We start from the raw sequence: 18,602 nt of genomic DNA on the forward strand, positions 1-18,602 counted from the left end.
TGCACAGGACTTGTGGGTTTTCTGAAAATTTTTTGTGAAAATAGGAACCTTATTTTCTCTGAATTCATCATTCATTGATTTCTGCTTCTTACTACCTGGAATCTCTCTCTGAACTATGAAGTGCAGATGTAGTTGGAATGCTAGGTAGTTGGTTCACAGATTTCATGGAAAGCTTTATTTCTAAACAGATGAGCATTAGCCACACAGGACTTGTGGGTTTTCTGAAAATTTTTTGTGAAAATAGGAACCTTATTTTCTCTGAATTCATCATTCATTGATTTCTGCTTCTTACTACCTGGAATCTCTCTCTGAACTATGAAGTGCAGATGTAGTTGGAATGCTAGGTAGTTGGTTCACAGATTTCATGGAAAGCTTTATTTCTAAACAGATGAGCATTAGCCAGGTTTAAATGAAACTTTTCTCTATGTGTGTGTATGCATGTGCGCGTGTATGTGTCAACATTTTAAAAACACAAAAGTGTGTATTACCTACCTGAGGAATAAGGTGTAGCAATGCATCTCCAGAAAGGGTCCCAACAGCCAAACCAACAAACAGCTGTAAAATGAGTGTATAGATTTCTTGACAGGAGTTAAATAAAATGAGGGTTGTACCAAACATAGATCCAATAGTAATAATTAAAACAGCAACAGTGCTGTAACCATATTCTGTAACAAACGAAACAAAACAAGGGCACCTTTAATCATTCAGTATTTCTATTTGTGTTTGAGTATTTGTTTTGTATTTGTATTTGTTTTTGAGGCTATGTTTTGCCACCTCTGTGTACAAGCACACAGAGGAGAACTGATTCATTGTGCCACATAGATTTTTCTAGTCATGTGTGATACAGATGCCAGAATTGGAAGCCTAAAAAACATTCACCTTTTCAGGCTTTGCAGGTAACACAGTCTAATGCTTACAAATTTCAGACCTTAAAGAGCTAAATAGACTGTGAGTGTGCAGATCAGAGACACTCAGAGCAGCACAGTGAATGTTAGTCTGCATTTGTTTGCTCTCTTAACAGATTTATGCTTGTAATTGTATGTCCACACATGCCACACCTCTGTATCTTTAAAGTCAACACCACATTATTAACCAAATCATATTAGGTAAACAAACCAAGGCCTAAAACCTCAGATGAATGTAGGCATCTAATTTAGGTTCTAAGCATAAACTTTTTGGTCCACATTATGTTTGCAAATGTGCTGTGGACATACTCTCCTTTAGTTACTACATCAGGACCACCAACTTGTTTTTCCCAGGTTACTGGGATTTTTGGAAGGTTACTCTTATAATTCTTCAGAGTTACACGCTGCTCACATTCCCAACCTTTTGCACAACATGAATCCTGACTAATCTGTGTGAAAGTCTTATGATGGAGGTAAAACACTGATGAGAAACAGACATAAAGGAACTAATGCCAAAATATTCAAAAGTGTCACTTAATGTTTCACACTTTAATAGCACTGCAAGTGCTCAGCACCTCATAAAATCAGACAGTAAATTTCACAGACTGCACATCCAAATACAAGGGTATAGTAGATACTTATGGAAGGTCAGGCTTTGGTGACTTAGCCAAAACAGCACAGCCTGTCAGTAAAATAGAACTGAGAATAAAATTAATGAGCCTATGCTCAGGTCACTAGGTCACACATAGGTCAAACATGAAGTCCTTTGTCTGTCTCAAGCCAGCAGAAGTGTCCCTGTAGTCATGGAAACCTTCCTTTGCCACAAAGCACAGGGAAAGGGCTGCAGAAAGGGCTCTTATTAATTCCATTCTATGTTTGAATAGTTCAGCTTTTCTCATCTACACAGATCTCTCAGCTTTATGAGATCATTAAAATATTGTTGATTGGGCTGATGGCCTTAGACTTGGGAGAGTCTCACTCAACTGTGGATTTGCCATGAACCTTGTATATGACCTGGGTAAGTTCCTTTCTTTCTTTGTCCCTTGACTCCCCATCTGAAAAATGGGCATATCCGTGTAGCATAGAAAAGATAAAAGCAGTAAAGACTCCAAGGTGTTCAGGTAATGAGAAGAGAGATAACATAAGAAAAAAGAACTGCTGCCTTCTGGGGAGCTATAATGATTCTTCCTATTCTGTATGTTTCTTTCTATAACCATTCTTGGGATATCCACGAGCGTCCTTCCATGCTGTTGTCTAACATGTTTTTTTAATTCACACTCATTGTTCAATTAATCTGTACACCATGGAATGATAGTTCAGCTCATTCCCACAAGCTGCTTAACGTGTGTAGCTTAAAGTACAGATAGAATTTAGAGATGGAAAGTGCTGTTCCATAAGGATCGTTGGCCAGCAGGACGTGGGGAAAGCTTACTAGCTCCTAAAAGATCTAGTCATCTAGAGCTGGCCATGTAGATATTAGGATAAAGGTATTGAACGCATTGATTTGTAGCCTAAAAGTGCTGCTCTAGATGCAGGTGATTATGGTTAGATGCCCATTCCTTTTTGTTCATTCCTGGCTCTCAAATCCCCCAGCAGAAATTAATGCCCCCTGTAATACACCAGCACACCTAGGTTTGTAACCACTTCCCAGATACTGCTGGTTTACAGTAAAAACAAAACCAGGAAACACATTAAGAAGCCCTTAGGTCAGATCAGATTCAGATTTTTTTTGATAGGGTGGACTAGGGATTGGTTACAGGAGAAGTTGAATCAGCAGAACAGATAGGGCAGAAATCCCTGGAAGCAATGGCATGTGAGGGCTACGACTGCAAAGGGAAATAATCTGATTATACTCTAACTCAGTTCTTGTTCCAGCTCTATCACACAAGTCCTGCTGCCCATGTGACTGGTTTTCTGGTTGTTTTTCTTCCCACAGTAGTATCCCCAAAGCTTCTCTTCTGTAAAATATCACAACACAAAAAACCAGCAACATTCACACAGAACTTATCTATATCAAGCAATTGCCACATCATGGTGTAAAATGCCAGCTAGCATAACCTTGAGGCTATATGTAAGAGCAATGTAATTATTCCAGTATACACCTGGTGGAAATTTCACCAAATAGGTCATTACCGCCTAGCAACACTGATAAACAACACTGATAAAGACCTGTCATGGCTCACCTGCTGCCTACATCAAGCAGTCCTCTAAGAAATGAAAAAAATAAAGCTTAAAACCTTACACATTGAAACAGAATTCTGTCTAATATAAAATTGAGACCATTGAATCCCCTCACTTCTCAATATGGTACTACTATCTGGCATGTATGCTATGAAATCATAGAGTGCCTAAGAGAGTGCATAAATCTCATCATGTTTTGGTTTAAGTTTATTAATGAATGAAATGTCTCCAGAAGTTAAGCCCCTGCACCCCTTTATCTGAATTTTCACAATACTTTACTGATAACAACATAACTCACTTTCCAGAGTTGTTGGTGGAAGCTTTGTCTGCTTGGAGTCAGGAAGCTGACATGAACAACTTAATAGTTGCTGAATGATAGCTGGACTGATTTGCTTGAAGTGGTCCTTAGAAATGGAAGAAGAACTATTTTTTAAAAATATCTTCACAAGTTCATTGGCAGAGAAACAAACCTATGTAGAAAAGTATATACAGTTACTGAATATGTTGCATATACCTGCATTTAATGCTGAGGTTAAATATGGAATCTTAGAAGAACACAGGGTTATACAGCCTAGAAAAAAATTGTTTTCCATATACTCTTTTCTGGTTAAATTACTTTAATTACTTCAATTACTTCTAATCCTTTTTTTGTTTTTCCAATTAAAACTTGATGCTACTATATATTTCAGAAAGACCAGAATCTTTGGGATGAAGTAATACTATTTCTATTGAAGCCTGTTAATATCATGAGGATCTGACACAATAATATCTCTAAATATTTTATTGTCATATGTGCTAATAAAAATATTTTAATGCTAACACAAATCATATTCTTAGCTATTAATGTAAGACTGCATTAATAGCAATAATACTGCTATTAATGTAAGATACTGTCTGTATCAAGGAAGTACTGAAATTTGTCCTTGTGCTGCATCTTTAGTAAGATATGGAACTAAGTTGGTTTTTTTAATTCTTTTAACAATGGCATGTCACTTTAAGGTCAGCAAACTAGATGTTACATAGTCTAAATTTGGTCTAAAGATTACTTAATAATTGTATTATTAGAGGTACTTAAGAATTTCAACTACTTTTTGTTCTTGTTAGAAATGTCTCTTTGTCCAAAAAAGGAACTTTTCTTGGGAACATTTATATTTTGAAAAATTTTCATGAATTGATTTTTCATCTCCAGGATGAAACTTCTAGTAAAAACGTGAGCAGTTAGCGTTAGAACGGTTCTAGTTGCAATTTCTGTAAGAACTGTTAAAAAGAAGAATTCTAGATCAAATATGCTATCATACTTAAAGGAATAATATTAATTTCTTAATCTCATCTGATTAGTTGTGATTCAATTAAAAAATAAATATTTGTTTCTTTCATTTAAATTAGTCTGCATCTGAGAATCAAGGGATTCCTAAATATTCTTTTTCTAATCACTGAAGTTTAGGTTTCTTTTGAAAGAAAATTACTGTTTAAATAAAGAAGTTGTAATTATCATTACTCTTAAATAACCCAATTAAAACCCAACACCTTCCTGCCTTTGTTCATCCATTAGTAAACTAAAATATGCCTTGTAGCTCATTAAGAAACTGAATGAATTGAGCACTGATACATTTATTCTGAATACCACATTCAAGTCTTTAGGATAACAGGTGATCTTGCCACCTGGATCTAGTCTGTTCTGCCTCCAAGCAGAAGGAGAGCATGAAGACAATTCAGGAGCTAGCGTATTGGAAAAGACCTTCAGTTTGCCTGTTCTAGGCAGTGGTTTTGACTCTAGAAGTAGGGAACACCAACAAATGGTATCAAGTTGGAAGACTAGCTCATGGCTGGTTATGAGCAGCATTCCTCACTGGTCAGTACAGGGACTGATACTATCTAATGCCTTCACCAATGACCTGATGATGGAACAAAGTGCACCGTATCGCATTCACAGGTGAAATTCAAGTGGGACAAGTAGTCGATATGCTGACAGGCACAGCTGCTATTTAGAGGGATCTTGACAACCCAAAGAAATGAGCTGACAAGACCTTCACGAAGATCAGCAAAGACAAATTTATTGTGCTTCAAACAGAATAACCCCATGCATCAATAAAGGCTGAGAAAAACTGACTGGAAGGTAGCTTTACAGAAAAAGCCTTTGGGGTCCTGACAGACAACTTGAACGTGAGTCACCAGTGTGCCCTTGTGGCAATGAAGGCTAACTGCATACTGGGCTGCATTGGCAAGAGTGTAGCCAACAGGTAGTGGAAAAAGATTATTGCCCTCCGCTCAGGACACAACTCCACATCTGGACTACGTCCAGTTTAATAACCAGCAGTACAAGAAAGACATTGGCAAATTGGAGGAAGTCCAATGGAGGGCCACCAAGACGGCTAGGGAACCGCAGCACATGATGTGCAGAGAAAGGCTGAGGTACCTGGGTTTGTTCAGTTTGGAGAAGGGTTGGGGAGTATCTTAAGTCTTCAACTATCTAATGAGGGTTATAGGGAAAACAGAGCCAGAGTCTTCTCAGAGGTGTACAGCAAAAGGATGAGATGCAATAGGCATTAGTTGCAGCAGGAAAAATTCCAATTTGCTATGATAAAAAAAATCACCAAAACGAGGGCAATAAACCTGGTACAGGTTTCCCAGAAAGACTGTATGATCTCCGTCTTTGGAGACATTCAGAATTCAACCGGACACGGCCCTGTGAAACTTGATCTGACTTTGATGTTGGCCCTGTTTTGAGAAGTAGGATAGACAAGGTGAGGTCCAGGATTACTATGAACCTAAATTTTAATGTGATTTTATTATCAGGAATTTTAAATGAAAAAGCAAGATCTCATCTGGAAAATAAACTGTCCACCCACACATAAAAAAATAATTCTTAATGCTTATTTAGTAAAATGTTCTTGTAAGACTTGAGGCATGAGGACCTGTATCTTTTCCGGTTGCAAGCCCTAGATTTTTAAGCTTTTTAACATAGGGAGGCAGAGTACTAAGTCTCTATTAGTAAAGCAACTATGTGTGTACTCCTTGAGGACGATACTGAAGAAACAAGTAAATTGAATTTGCATATTCTCATATGGAAAACTGGATGGATGTATATATGGATGGATGGATGATTTTGGTTTCCAAAATCCATGTTTCTTTAATGAGGAATAATAAATGAATACATAGATATTGTGACATAGTTTAATGGAACTTAATATTATTGCTCGTATTAGATCATCTGCTACTTACTTTTTTATGTATTTTTTGTTTTATATGTATTTGTATGTATTTTTTAAATCAGCAGAGACAATGATGACTTAAAAAGAAAGCAGTGACCTTTTTTCTGTGATAATGTTTCAAAATATAATTCCTATCTAAAAATCAAATTACAGATCTTAATGTAGTTAGCAAACACAAGCCATAAACGAGTCAATGCCTCATATGTAGCAGCATCTGTTACTAATGGAGCACAATGGCTATCATAGATATGTGCAGAAAGCAGGAGACAAAATTAGCAACACAACACTGAAAGTCTTCTAATGGAATGGTATGTTAAAGAAAATAGACGCAGCTAGAAAGGAGTGGAATAAAACCAAGAAACTAGGAATTAATACAGAAGAGAAACTCTCTTCTCTCCAGATGTTTCTTTGTGATTTTTTTCATCTATACAGAATATTTAGCTCTCAGTTTGACTCCCAAGCCTCAAATAACTCCCCTGCACACTAATCTTTTGAGTTACAGTCAGTCTCAGAAGTTCAAGAAATCAAAAACTGTGTTTTATAAATTCTCCTATTGCTGGAGAACAATTTTATTTATTGTACAGATAGTATCACTACTGATTTCTGTCCTTCATAATTGAAAATTAATATGAAACACATTCAAAATGACCTTAATTTAAAATTATTTTGAGACCCCATTAAATGTCTCATCATGCTGATCAGCATGATTCTCTTTTGTGGTCAGATGGAAAGAAATAAACATATTGGCAGAGTATGTATTCCAAATGCAATAAAATTACACGGATAAATATATATCAGAATGGCATTTAACCAGATGCCATTTGTCTCAGTTCCACATCATAAAATGACCACACAGCAAAAGTCAATTGCACACAGAAGAAACATTGAGTTAACTTCAATTGTAAAGAACTGAAAACAATAGAAACATATTCTTTGAAGTATATATTTCAAATGTATTCGTCAAAATATATACAAAGTATATACTTTGAAGTCTCCTTTTTTGTCTAAGGAATGTCTTCCAGTCTAAAGGATGGAAGTCAGCTACCATCTTAATCAATGTTATAAACAAAATTTATTTATTTTCAAATATTTAGGATAAGGATAAAATCACCTGCAATGAGCCACTGTCCTTCAAAGCCCTCAAAGAGGACACTGTGTAGTAGCTAAAGTTCTGTCTTACAGATTCTATCCTTTCTAAAAGAGGCTTCTGGACTCCATGGATGGCTATTAAAAGTGTTTGGAAATGCCCAATCTTCAGGTTACAGAAGCCTTTTAAAAACAACTTAGACAGAAACCTTAATTTACTTTTTTTCCTTAGTACAGAACAACCCTTCTTTCTACAAGGTCACTTAAGGGGCCCTAGAAGCTCTGTGACATAAGAGCACAAGAAATCTCTAATAAATGTGTGAAAACATTGAAGCCATGGTACTACAGTCCTCTGTGTCATGAAGAAACACCTGGTTCTGCGTAACACTAACTATTCTGTTAGCTCCTCCCAGCTACTTTAATCACACATTCAACATCCATAAAGTTCTTCCCCCAACTTATATACAAATATAACTATATAAAAATATATTATCAGTATCCACATGACTTTTTGAAACTAATAAATTTTACCTCAGAAATAATGTAGTGTTTGCAAATCAATTTGAACTTTCATCATTGAAATTCTGTCACCAATACTATAATAACATAAAAATAAATTAACCTGGTCCCAATCTGTGCTCCTTTCATGATCTTCAAAATAACCTTTCAGATAGCCTCCTTTTATATGGTTTCCTTTGACTGGAATGTTTCTGGTTCCAATATCTCTGATTGCCATACTATAACGTCTTCTTTTGTGACTGTGCAATTGTCCATTTACAGTGCAGGTCTTTCTGGCTGTAAGCACATTTAGTAGTTCTTGCAGTTCTAGTAATTAATTAGAAAACAGATATGTTACCATGGGAAAATGCACATATAAAAGATAAAACCAAAAGTAATTATTACAATTTTGTTAGTTTTAACTTTAATTCAACTCCTTTTTTAAATATTTTTTTCCTCTCCTCAGTTTGGTACTGTAGGTAATTTCCACTTAACACCTCTAGAAGGTCTAGACACCTATATACTCAACCTTTCTTTCTTTACAGTACCGCACTCAGATGTTTTACCTATGACTATCTCAGAGGAAAAGAGATGTGACTGAAAGACAATTCATCTTCCATTTAATCATCGATCTCTGACAAAGTTAGCTACAAATTACTGCTAAATAGCTTCACTGTTCCTCAAATGTTCCCATATAAATGGAACACCATGGCCAGGTATTTGGATAGTCCAGAAAGATCAGGAAGACAGATCTTTTATAGGGTGTCCTGAAAGCAATCTTCAGGATGCTATGCTGCCCTTGCACATCAGAAATGGAACACAGGACAGCAGATTTTCTCTCTCCTTTGGTTAATCCGGACGCACGCCTGTTTACAGTACTGAAGTAGGAAGGAGGGAGCCAGGATCCCTAATCCAAACCTGAGACAGGATGTGTCCCATGACATAGCTTGAGTGCAATGGGTGGGCCTGCTGACGAAATGCTTGGGTATATGAAGGGGCATGCTCTATCCTATCTTACTTACCACCTTCCTGCAGCCCTGCATTTTCAAGATGAAGCCATAGTGATAGTTTCTGTAAACCTGAGTTTGTCCATTGGAAACAAAGGCAGTCCACAAATTAATTTCAAAGGAATTTATATCAATGAGATTAAGAATGTTTCCATGTGATAATCCTTTATTTTTTAATGTTGTTATTCATAAAAAGCAAATGGTATAATCTTAAAAAAGACTTGTGATGTTTATCTACTTTCTTTGTCTTGAGCAAACAGATCCAAACAGAGCTGAAGCTAGATCTTTCTTCTAAATGTAGTCAACTCTAATTTTCTTTTTTTCCATGCTGCCTGTTCTTTGCTCTTTCCTGCAGTTACTATTAAGAATTTAAATAAATTTAAAGGGACAATTTAATTAGCTGAGGCTTAAAATATACTTAAACTGTAACAAACTGGTTAAGAATATTTTTTTCTTTCTCTGAATGACACCCTAACTCCACCAACCGTAAAGTCTTGCTGTTGTCTTCACTGGGGCCTGGATTTCACCATATATATCTATTTAGTAGCACTGTGCCAGATGGCTCCATCCATTCTTGTGAGTCAATTATTTTAGAAGATCTGGCGTGGCAATTTTAAAGGAAGGGTTTTGCTGCAAAACCAGTTTATGTAAGTACAATCTAGGAGTCCAAGTTTAGGGCTGAGGATTTTGTTCTTTCTTTTTTATTATTTACTTCTGTGATTCAATGTACCTCTGTGTAAGCTAAGAGTGGTAAAAATATTTTTACCTACGCTTAATTCAACTTTTTAAGCTGTTTTAACCCATACTTAATGTAACTTCTAAAAAGTGCTTGGAAAAGCTTGTAAAGTGTTGCTATGAGCAGTTACCACAAACTAGGAAAAGTAGATGTCTTATAATAACCTTCTAAATCCATACTAGGCCCCTGAGTTGATGGTTTAGCTTCTTAAACTGCTAAGCATGCAAAATCTTTTACAGCATTTAATAGCAGCTGCTGAGAGCTCAACACTTGTGTTTTCTTTTTTTTTTTCATTTTTGGACCACTTCAAACTCTCCTATACTTCTGTTTATTTATGGTTAAGTAGCATTTCTGATATGTCTAGCAACAGAGCTCCTGAAGAAAATGAACTTTGCATATTCCAGACTCACTGATTGGGTACTATGATCAGAAGGTGGGTAGGGAAGCACAAACCATAAAGATGTTTTCGGGTACATTAGGCAGATAGCAGAGAGCATTTGGCCTGTGTCTATTTCATCTCTTCTGGGGGTACGTCTACACTGAGGTGTGAGTGACTAAGGTGTCTAATCTGGCTACCGTACATGAATTATCCCATCTAAATGAGTCTTGCAATGTATCAAGATCTGCATAAAGAAGCAATGTAAACGAGGCCCCAGTGAACTCTGCCCTCACAGCTAGATTGCCACTCTTAGAGCTCTCTTGGGTAGTTCAGACTGTGCTGAGCAATTAAGTCATAAATTAATGTGACAGCACACATTTAATAATCACAGTAACAATTTGTTTTATACCTCTCAGAGAGTTATCAAAATAAGGAGTTTATTTTCCAACTTGTTTTTAAATTTAGGAAAGACTACTTAACAGCTCTAAAATGAAATGAGATTTAAATCTAAAATGAAGTGCAAAAAGTCCTTTAGGCATTTAAAGAGAGTTTACATCAAATGTGTGTTGCAAAAGGCAACTAGAGACAAATAAATAGCTTACCTGTCACTTCGAGCTCAGTGGTACTGTTTAGAGAATTGAAAATATATTTTATAAAGAATTCTGGGGAGGGCAAACTTGCTTTCCCCATACAGACTCCTTGGAGAGCCAGAGTAATGATTAAAGCAGCCAGGCGTGGAAGAGTGTTTTCATCAGCACCATCTCTGTCCATTATATCAGCATTTTTTTCCAGAGTACTCACATCAACACACTGAAATCAGGAGAAAACAGCATGAAGACAGCCCTGGTCACCTCCATTTAAATAATCAGAGTGACAGGAGGAGAAACTGGAGAGAACACTTTCACAGACAGCCAGGGTAGAAAAAATACTAAGATTAAAGCTGTAATTGACAGCAGGACAGCTAATGTGAAACAGAGGACATTTTCAGGAGAACAGGCAGAGAATAAAAAAGCCTGAAATTTTACTCAGTGTCTGACAGAGGAGAAGTATAGTCCTTCATTCAGGTTATTTTTGCTTAGCATTATTTTCATGCTGTTTCTATTATTCCTGTGTCCTCCTCGAATGCATCTACATCTACTTCCAGAAAGTGGCAGAAAAGGGAGGAATTTTTGTTAAGGCACAAGAAATTGACTTAAATAATACTGACTTTAACTCTTTATCTCAAACTTCAGAGACAGTTCTCTTAATGTGTTTAGTTCCCTATCTATTAAATGGAATCAACAATTTGTTATGGGGCAGTTATCTGGGGACAATATGGAAAGATATAATTCTGCAGATAAAGGGTGACTTCTCTGCTGGGTGACCAAACAGGAGCAGTAGACAGTCGCGTACACCCATGTGTGTGGATGTGTGCAGGTCTGAAGTGAGGGAGCAGGGTACAGCTCTCTCAATTACCTGGAAACTTATCCCTGTTTTCTTCCATTTCTGCCTTTCTTGTTTACTTTCACTGCAAACAGTTGGGGTTTGAGAGAAACAAAAAAAAATTGGAGAAAATTATTTGAGTTCATTTGTCTCTATATTAACTAAATTGAAAAGTCAACTAGATGAGCCAGTACAGTAATAATTTATTTTACACATACTCATGTCTCTCTATATATGCCTTAAACACTGCAGAGAGGAGGCTGGTATTTCTTTTCCCGTCCATCCATTACATATTTGCATTTCCACAACCTGAAATGTCACCTCTCGTTTAAAATAATACATTAGCTGCTATGACTAAGAAGAGGATATTTTCTGTGAAACCAAAACATATAAAGAGCCACTAAAAATGCTATTCTTCTATTACTACCCTGCATCATTGGCCCTTTTCCATAACTCAAGTGTTGTGATTCTAAGCATTAGATAGTCTATAACGTTTTGAGTACTTTTCATAAAAAAACCCCTCTTTTCCCTTATGTCAGTGAGCGGTGAAGTCTCAGTTACTGAACAGGCTTGACAACCTATTATACTGCCAGCATAAACAAACAGACCACACAGTAAAGCACTTTATGGATTGTTATTCTACCTTGACATGTCAAATACCCACCGATGCCTCTTTACAGTTGCCCAGATACCACTGGAGTTCTTGGAAATCGGCACATTCAACCAAGATTCAGAACCAAAAGTACTGCTCAATGAATAATTTATGATGGGAAACAATTACACAAAGAAAACAGAAAGAGGAATGGAGGCCCTCAGCATTCTGCTGCACAGCCAGGACTCCTAGCCATCTTCTGTTTGCGTAGGAAACTCTACTACAGTATGGTGTAAATTAAAATCTAATTAAATGAAACAGAAAAGGGCAAATTCAAACTTTGCAATAAACCAAATTTAACTGTATATTATGAATAGATCTAAGGGGCTTCTCACAGCAGGTCAACCTGTACTTTAGGAGTTATCTAATCTGGCAAAACTTATTTTATTGCCCATTTCAAAGAAAACAGTTTTTCTTTAGATTATGAACTCTAGAATATTATTATATTATTTTATAGACCTTACTTGAGATAAGGAATAACAAACAGTGGTGAGAAAACTCGCTGCACGTTTCCTGACTTAAAAAGAATGTTTTTAGCTGAATATACTCAATATGCTTTTTTCTTTTTTTTTTTAAACTTTAAGCTTATCTGTATCACTCTTTCTACAAGGCATATTCATGCTGGTAGATAATTAGTCACAAATGTATGTGTCCCAACTGAAGGAAACTATCATACCTTTGGACAGATTCCTTATTCCATCCTGCTTTGGATGGACATGGAAGTGCAGGGCCTGACAAGGATCCCATCACAGCAAAATGATTCATCATTTCTGCTATACAGCCAGATCAGTTTTGGAGCCGTTCTGCTTTATACTATTTAAATACAATCACTGCTAGTATATCTATACGAATAAATACAAGCGATGAGAAAGTACTTTCTGTTCTTGAAGCCAAGTGCAAGATCTTGCACCTACACAGCTATGCTCTTTTGCATCTGCCCTAAGCAGGGCAACTGCATCTAAATTACCTATTGGGAATCGTCCCTAATACGCTCCGTCTCCCCAACCATGTCTCAGCGGATTCTGTGGAAGTGCTAGGTAGCACATGCCAAAAGCAAGTCAAGGAGAAGGCTAGTATTAAACAGCATGTACAACAAAAGACCAATGTTCAGCCTTTGCTCTCACACCGTTATTTACCAGTTTTCTGGAGGACCATGATACTGACACAATGTCTGAACTAGCTTAAAGGCATTATTTCAGTAACAAATATGAAGTTATTTTTACTTATGGTTTTTTTACCTGGGTTTCAGAAGTTTTAAAATGCTGCCTTACTGCAGCCAAAATATCTTCAGTTTCATTCCGTGAAAAATAATAACAGTCTTCATCATGTCTTAAACTAAGCATACTCTGTAAGTAAAATTTATAATCCTTATTATTCAAGCTCAGTTCTGAAGAACACACATCTCTATGATGAAGAATGTAGTAGAGAAGAATAAGAGAAATTCTCTCAAATACTTCTTCGCTGAGATGGTCTTCTAAATCTCCACCAGCTATTAGTAACAAAACATCTGGTTCAAGGCACTGTGAAAAAATAAAAATAAATTGAAATTCAACTCAAGTAACACATTGCCAGTCATCCGCAAATACAATTAGAGAGGAGAACAGGAGAATTCAACTCTTATATTAAGGGACCGAACCTAAGCCTACACAGATGCAGGCTGATGGAATGGCAGGAGGAGGGTGCAGGTAATTCATTGGAGTTCTATGGCTGCAAGATCGCAACATGTTTTTTTCTGGAGTCTCATTCTGTTTTTAAGAAATGTCAAGTATCCAAGGGATTTAAGATTTACTACAAAACAGGACTAACTCTGATAAATCACTGTAGAGAACTGAAAGTCTTCCTAGTTTGTCAGACTAAATTGTTTGTGGCTACAAGGATGATATGTTGGTTGGTGTCCCTCACCTTGTATGTTAGTTCATTTTCCTACACAGAAGCTGAGTAGAATCAAACACATATTGCCATGTTCAGAAGCCAATGTTCCTTGAAGGAATTGAGAGAGCTGCTACTTTTTAATAGAAATAATTCTAACAAAAATTCTCACAAATACTCAATCTAAAAAAAAAAGAACTGTGGATGGTAATTGCCAAATTAAATATTTATACTCGTAAATGAACTAATTACAGTATGATCCACTGTGCCCTGCCTACATTGTCTATCAAGATCTATAATTCTAACTTTTTCGAATGCATGTCTCTGAGCATTAGTATTTGCTAGGAGGAATATAGACATTCTGTTTTCTGTCCCAAAAGACCTCAAGTTACTCAACCAGCCTTTCCAAACACTCAGTAGTAATACAATAAATATACTGCATGTAGTGGAAGATTTTCAAAGACTTCTATAACATTTCAAAACCCAGTGAGGATAAATTGTAATCAGTGGGGCTCTTGCAAGCACTTGCTCTTGCAAGGAAGATGACTGAGAAGGAAATTGCTAATTGGAAGGAAGCAGGTGTGTTGTAAAAGATGCAGCTACTCCATAGTATATGGGCAGCTCATAGAGAGTGACCTTTGAGGAGATATCAAGAGGATATAAATTGGTTCATCACTGATTATTTTGCTGTTACTAATATTTTACAGGCATAACCATCTTTATGGCCTTGGTTTAGAAATGCTTATTTGATATAAAAAAGAGGCCAACTTTGAACCTGGGCACAGAACCCTGAGTTTGTTTTGTTTAATAGACCAGAAGTTAGAAAAAATTCTGCAAGAAATATATGACTTTTGTGTGCTTAGGAGATAAAGAAGTGTCAGATGCCATTCAACAGCTCCCAGCCCCTGCCCAAAGAGTCTTGGGGCCAATATGTAACAACAAACCAAAAAAGGGTCTAAAAAAGTGTTAAACTTCAGTGCTTTTAAATACCCATTGGAGACATCATTAAAAATGAAAGAAAAAAATCTGAAAACAAAGTCATGTGGTATGACTGGAATCCTGGATTTAGAAGGGAAAGTTGAGTCTGAAATCAATTAGTTATTCCCAAGAAGTATGGGAAAGAAAATGCCAAGCTAAGGTGGAGCATTCTGTTTCAAATTTTCATGATCTTGAAGAATAGTGCTTCTCGCACAGTTTTTGCTATCTCGGTTTGCCAAATCTTGTTAAATCATCTTGGAAGATTTCAGCATGGTGCCATGTGGGCTCTATGTGACTGAAAATGCTGTCTCTTTCTCATGGATTTTCTATAGACAACTGTGGTCACGTGGCACTGGCAGTGCAGGATGTGTGCAGTGTTATTGACACAGCCAACACTGAGAATTACTGGAAATGGTGAAAGTCCTCAAATTCTTCCCACAGGAAATTTCCAAGATGAAGCCTAAACAGAGTGGAAGTCATGACCAAAGTAAGCCCCAGCTAAGTTTCACTTAAATTTCTTCCATCCAAGGACACAGTGGGCATGCTGTCCGCAAATACATCACAAATACAAGAAAAAATATGGCAATCCAGAGAAGCAAAACAAAGCGAGAGAACAAGAAGGCTTAGACCGCTGTTTTGTGAAGTTTAGGAGAACTCTATACCCATTACTGTTTAATACATTCTCAGCTTTTGATCTGGGTCCATATCTGCTACATATCCATTGTCCATATGTGCGAAGAGAAAAACTGCACAATCTCCTTCATAAAAATTATCCATTTAGGGAGTAACAGGCACCTACATTACTTATGTATGAAATTTCACATTGGGGCTAATATGAAACATGGGAGCATTTGCAGAAACGGCCAATTAAGTGAGCAGTTGTCTACTGCACAGGAGAAAAATCTCCATTTTATTGGCTTGGCACATTGCCAAGAAGAGTATATTCTGAAAGCATTCATCTTTATCATAATTCTGATAAAAAGTGACACTCTGCTGTATGTAGGTCACTGAACAATGCCAGAGCTAGAGTAACGCTAATCAAAGCCAAGATTGACCAAGCTCTTTGCAGTCCCTTTCAGCTAAGTTGCTCACTTACCACTGTCTCTGTCCTACCAGAACCTACGATCTTATTACACTTGTTCCTTTCTTTCTCAAATCCATAATCAGTTCTGAAAATATTCTCACTCAGCTAGACAACAAAACCTTCTATGAAGCTGTACCCTGGACTATTTCCAGTTCCAAGTTGGATTTGTAGATTCATTGTTCTGCCTTTGATTTTCCATGACCTGAACTGCTTACCAAAACCCTCCCCTAAATCTTGAGTATTTCAGTGAAGGGGAACATAAATCTGAGACAAATCTGTCTGGGTTTTATTTTTATGAAGTAAAATTGAGAACAAAAAAAAAGTGTCAGAACCAGTCCCCAATTTTTACCTATGTCTTTCCACAGTGGAAATCCTCTGCGTCCCAAATTCAAGCTCATGCTTTTATAGTTAGATCAGGGTAAAGTAGAAAAATCTTTGTTGGAAAATAAACACTTGACAACTTTTAAAGGAAAATTATTAGTGTTATGTGACTGAAGCGTGGAGTTTTTAAGGAATGCCTGTCATGTTTGGAATATCATTCATGAGCTCAAACAATAAATATTAACAATTCAGAATGAAACGATTAAAACAGGGACAACTTTTTGCTGCAACAACAAGCCCTTTACATATTTAGATTTTGCATTCAGGACAGTATCACTCTAAAATAAATAATTTTAGAACTCACTGATGATTCTGTAAAGATATCCCTCATTAATTGAAGCACTAACCAGATTACAATCCTCTTGCATGCCATAAATCCGTTGTGGGCACTCAGCTCTCTCCAGTAACATTTTGACCAGTTCTCGTGAGTGGTTCATGTGGAGCTCAGTGTTGTCAGCTGAAAGAACGCGTAAAACTTCCATCAGATAGCCTCGGCTGGGAGCATAGCTGCCATCCTGCCCATGCTCTTCCCCAGGCTGTCCTTCAGCAATGAGCACGCTGAATATGAAAGCAGAACATACCACCCCAAGGGCTGGATGCTTGGTCAGAAAACACATCTCCTCTTCCTGCAGTGCGTGATCTGCACTGAATGTTGGATTGTTGTTCGCACTTCACAGCTTAAACTCGAAACCTGAAGAATCTGAATGGTAAAGGGGAAAAAACCCCCAACCCTTTAATTAGTGTGAATGCAATATGTTTGAAAGGATTTATTAATTGGTCGGCTAAGCTGATTTGCAGTGACAAGCTGTTTTCGAACAACAGGGAGCCTGTAAGGGCTTTAGAGCCCAGAACAGCAGGAAACTAAGACAACCAGGGCCTTAAAACTTCTGTAGAATTACCAACAAGAGGTTGACTCAAAGTGCCCTTCTCTCTTCATAAAAGTGTACGGTTTTCATTTCAGTGTTATGTTATTGCATTCACTAATAATCCTCTTCAGTAAGAACAGGAAAATACCATAGCTTTCACTTTCATTCCATTATGAAACAGGTTTTTAGTAGTAAAAATAGCTCTAAATAAAGATTACTAGCCTAATTCTGATATGAATGTGCAGTAATTATGTTACACAGCAATGATATAGAGCAGGTTTTATTTTCAAAACACTTTACCAACATTACCAAACTCCACCTATACAACACAAAACAAGAATGAACAGGATGTACTTAAAAATTAGTGATATTTTATGAGCAGATGAAAGAATTACAAAACTGAGGTCATAATTTCATTCATAGAACTCAATGAATAAACAAGACAAACACACCAGAAGCAACAAGTTTAACTTGTTAACTCTAGATGCAAAAGACATTTTGTACTGTAAATCTACCGTGTCACTATCCTTCCTAATGTACCATTGCCTCTGTTTTAACAATAATCTATCTCAGTATCAAAGCACAAGAAACATTACAGAGGTTCACTTCTGTTTTCCACAAAGAGGTTGTCGTTTTGTTGATGGGCAGATGCTGGCAGTGACATACATTTTCAGATGATAATGCACATATGTTAAACAGCCACACGTAAGTTCAGCTTCTTTTAACTGCAATATGATAACGTGTGTGTCTTATTTTTAAGGAAACTCTGCTAAGAAATATTTAAAATGAAAAAAGAACTGCTGAATTCAAATTGGCATTCACTCAGATAAAGGTTAGGATGTTTTTAGATGTTAGGAAATCTTTTGGTGTTTAGTTATATTTTACTGTTAGCAGTTAGGAATATGTATCGTTATGAGGTTGCACTTATTTCTAAACGTTATTTTCTTACCTTCTGAAGGGAAAAAGAATGCTTGTGTATCTAGCTTTGTGGCCTTCTGAATCCTCAGAAGTATTTAGCTGCTGGAAGTCCAATGTTTTTAAAATTCCTTGATGGTGCTCTGGAAGCTGGAGAGGATTAGTTTATTGCTGCCTTGCAAAGTTTTCAGTTGCTATGGAGAGAGCTGCTCTTAAGGTAACAATGGAGGTGGATAGGAATTAGTACATGTTCTTCTTGGCAAGTTCTAAGCATCACGTTATTGAACGTATTTCACATATTTTAGTAGTTATCATTTTATGTAAACAGTTTCTACTTTATTTTAGCAGTGCAAGATGTATAAAAACTACTGAAGAATGCATTTCATTACGATGGATAATACATGCAAGCATTCTAACTGTTCTCTACATTA

The 18,602-nt window shown here is 36.7% G+C and overlaps 1 protein-coding gene across 1 annotated transcript in view; it reads right to left on the reverse strand.

The window, feature by feature from the left end:
• SLC39A12 (solute carrier family 39 (zinc transporter), member 12) overlaps positions 1–18,394 on the reverse strand; it is a 34,079-nt gene extending 15,685 nt beyond the window's left edge. Inside the window, exons 1-7 of the mRNA XM_009573733.1 lie at positions 18,206–18,394; positions 16,738–17,090; positions 13,317–13,598; positions 10,607–10,814; positions 8,007–8,209; positions 3,385–3,556; positions 493–665 (exon numbers count right to left, since the gene is read on the reverse strand). Of these exons, the coding sequence (XP_009572028.1) occupies positions 493–665; positions 3,385–3,556; positions 8,007–8,209; positions 10,607–10,814; positions 13,317–13,598; positions 16,738–17,007 (1,308 nt within the window). The 5' untranslated portion in view covers positions 17,008–17,090; positions 18,206–18,394. The remainder of the gene's footprint in view (positions 1–492; positions 666–3,384; positions 3,557–8,006; positions 8,210–10,606; positions 10,815–13,316; positions 13,599–16,737; positions 17,091–18,205) is intronic.
• Positions 18,395–18,602: the final 208 nt, after the last annotated feature.

Source organism: Fulmarus glacialis, unplaced genomic scaffold (assembly GCF_000690835.1).
Source record: "Fulmarus glacialis isolate BGI_N327 unplaced genomic scaffold, ASM69083v1 scaffold8880, whole genome shotgun sequence".
Lineage (NCBI taxonomy): Eukaryota > Metazoa > Chordata > Aves > Procellariiformes > Procellariidae > Fulmarus > Fulmarus glacialis.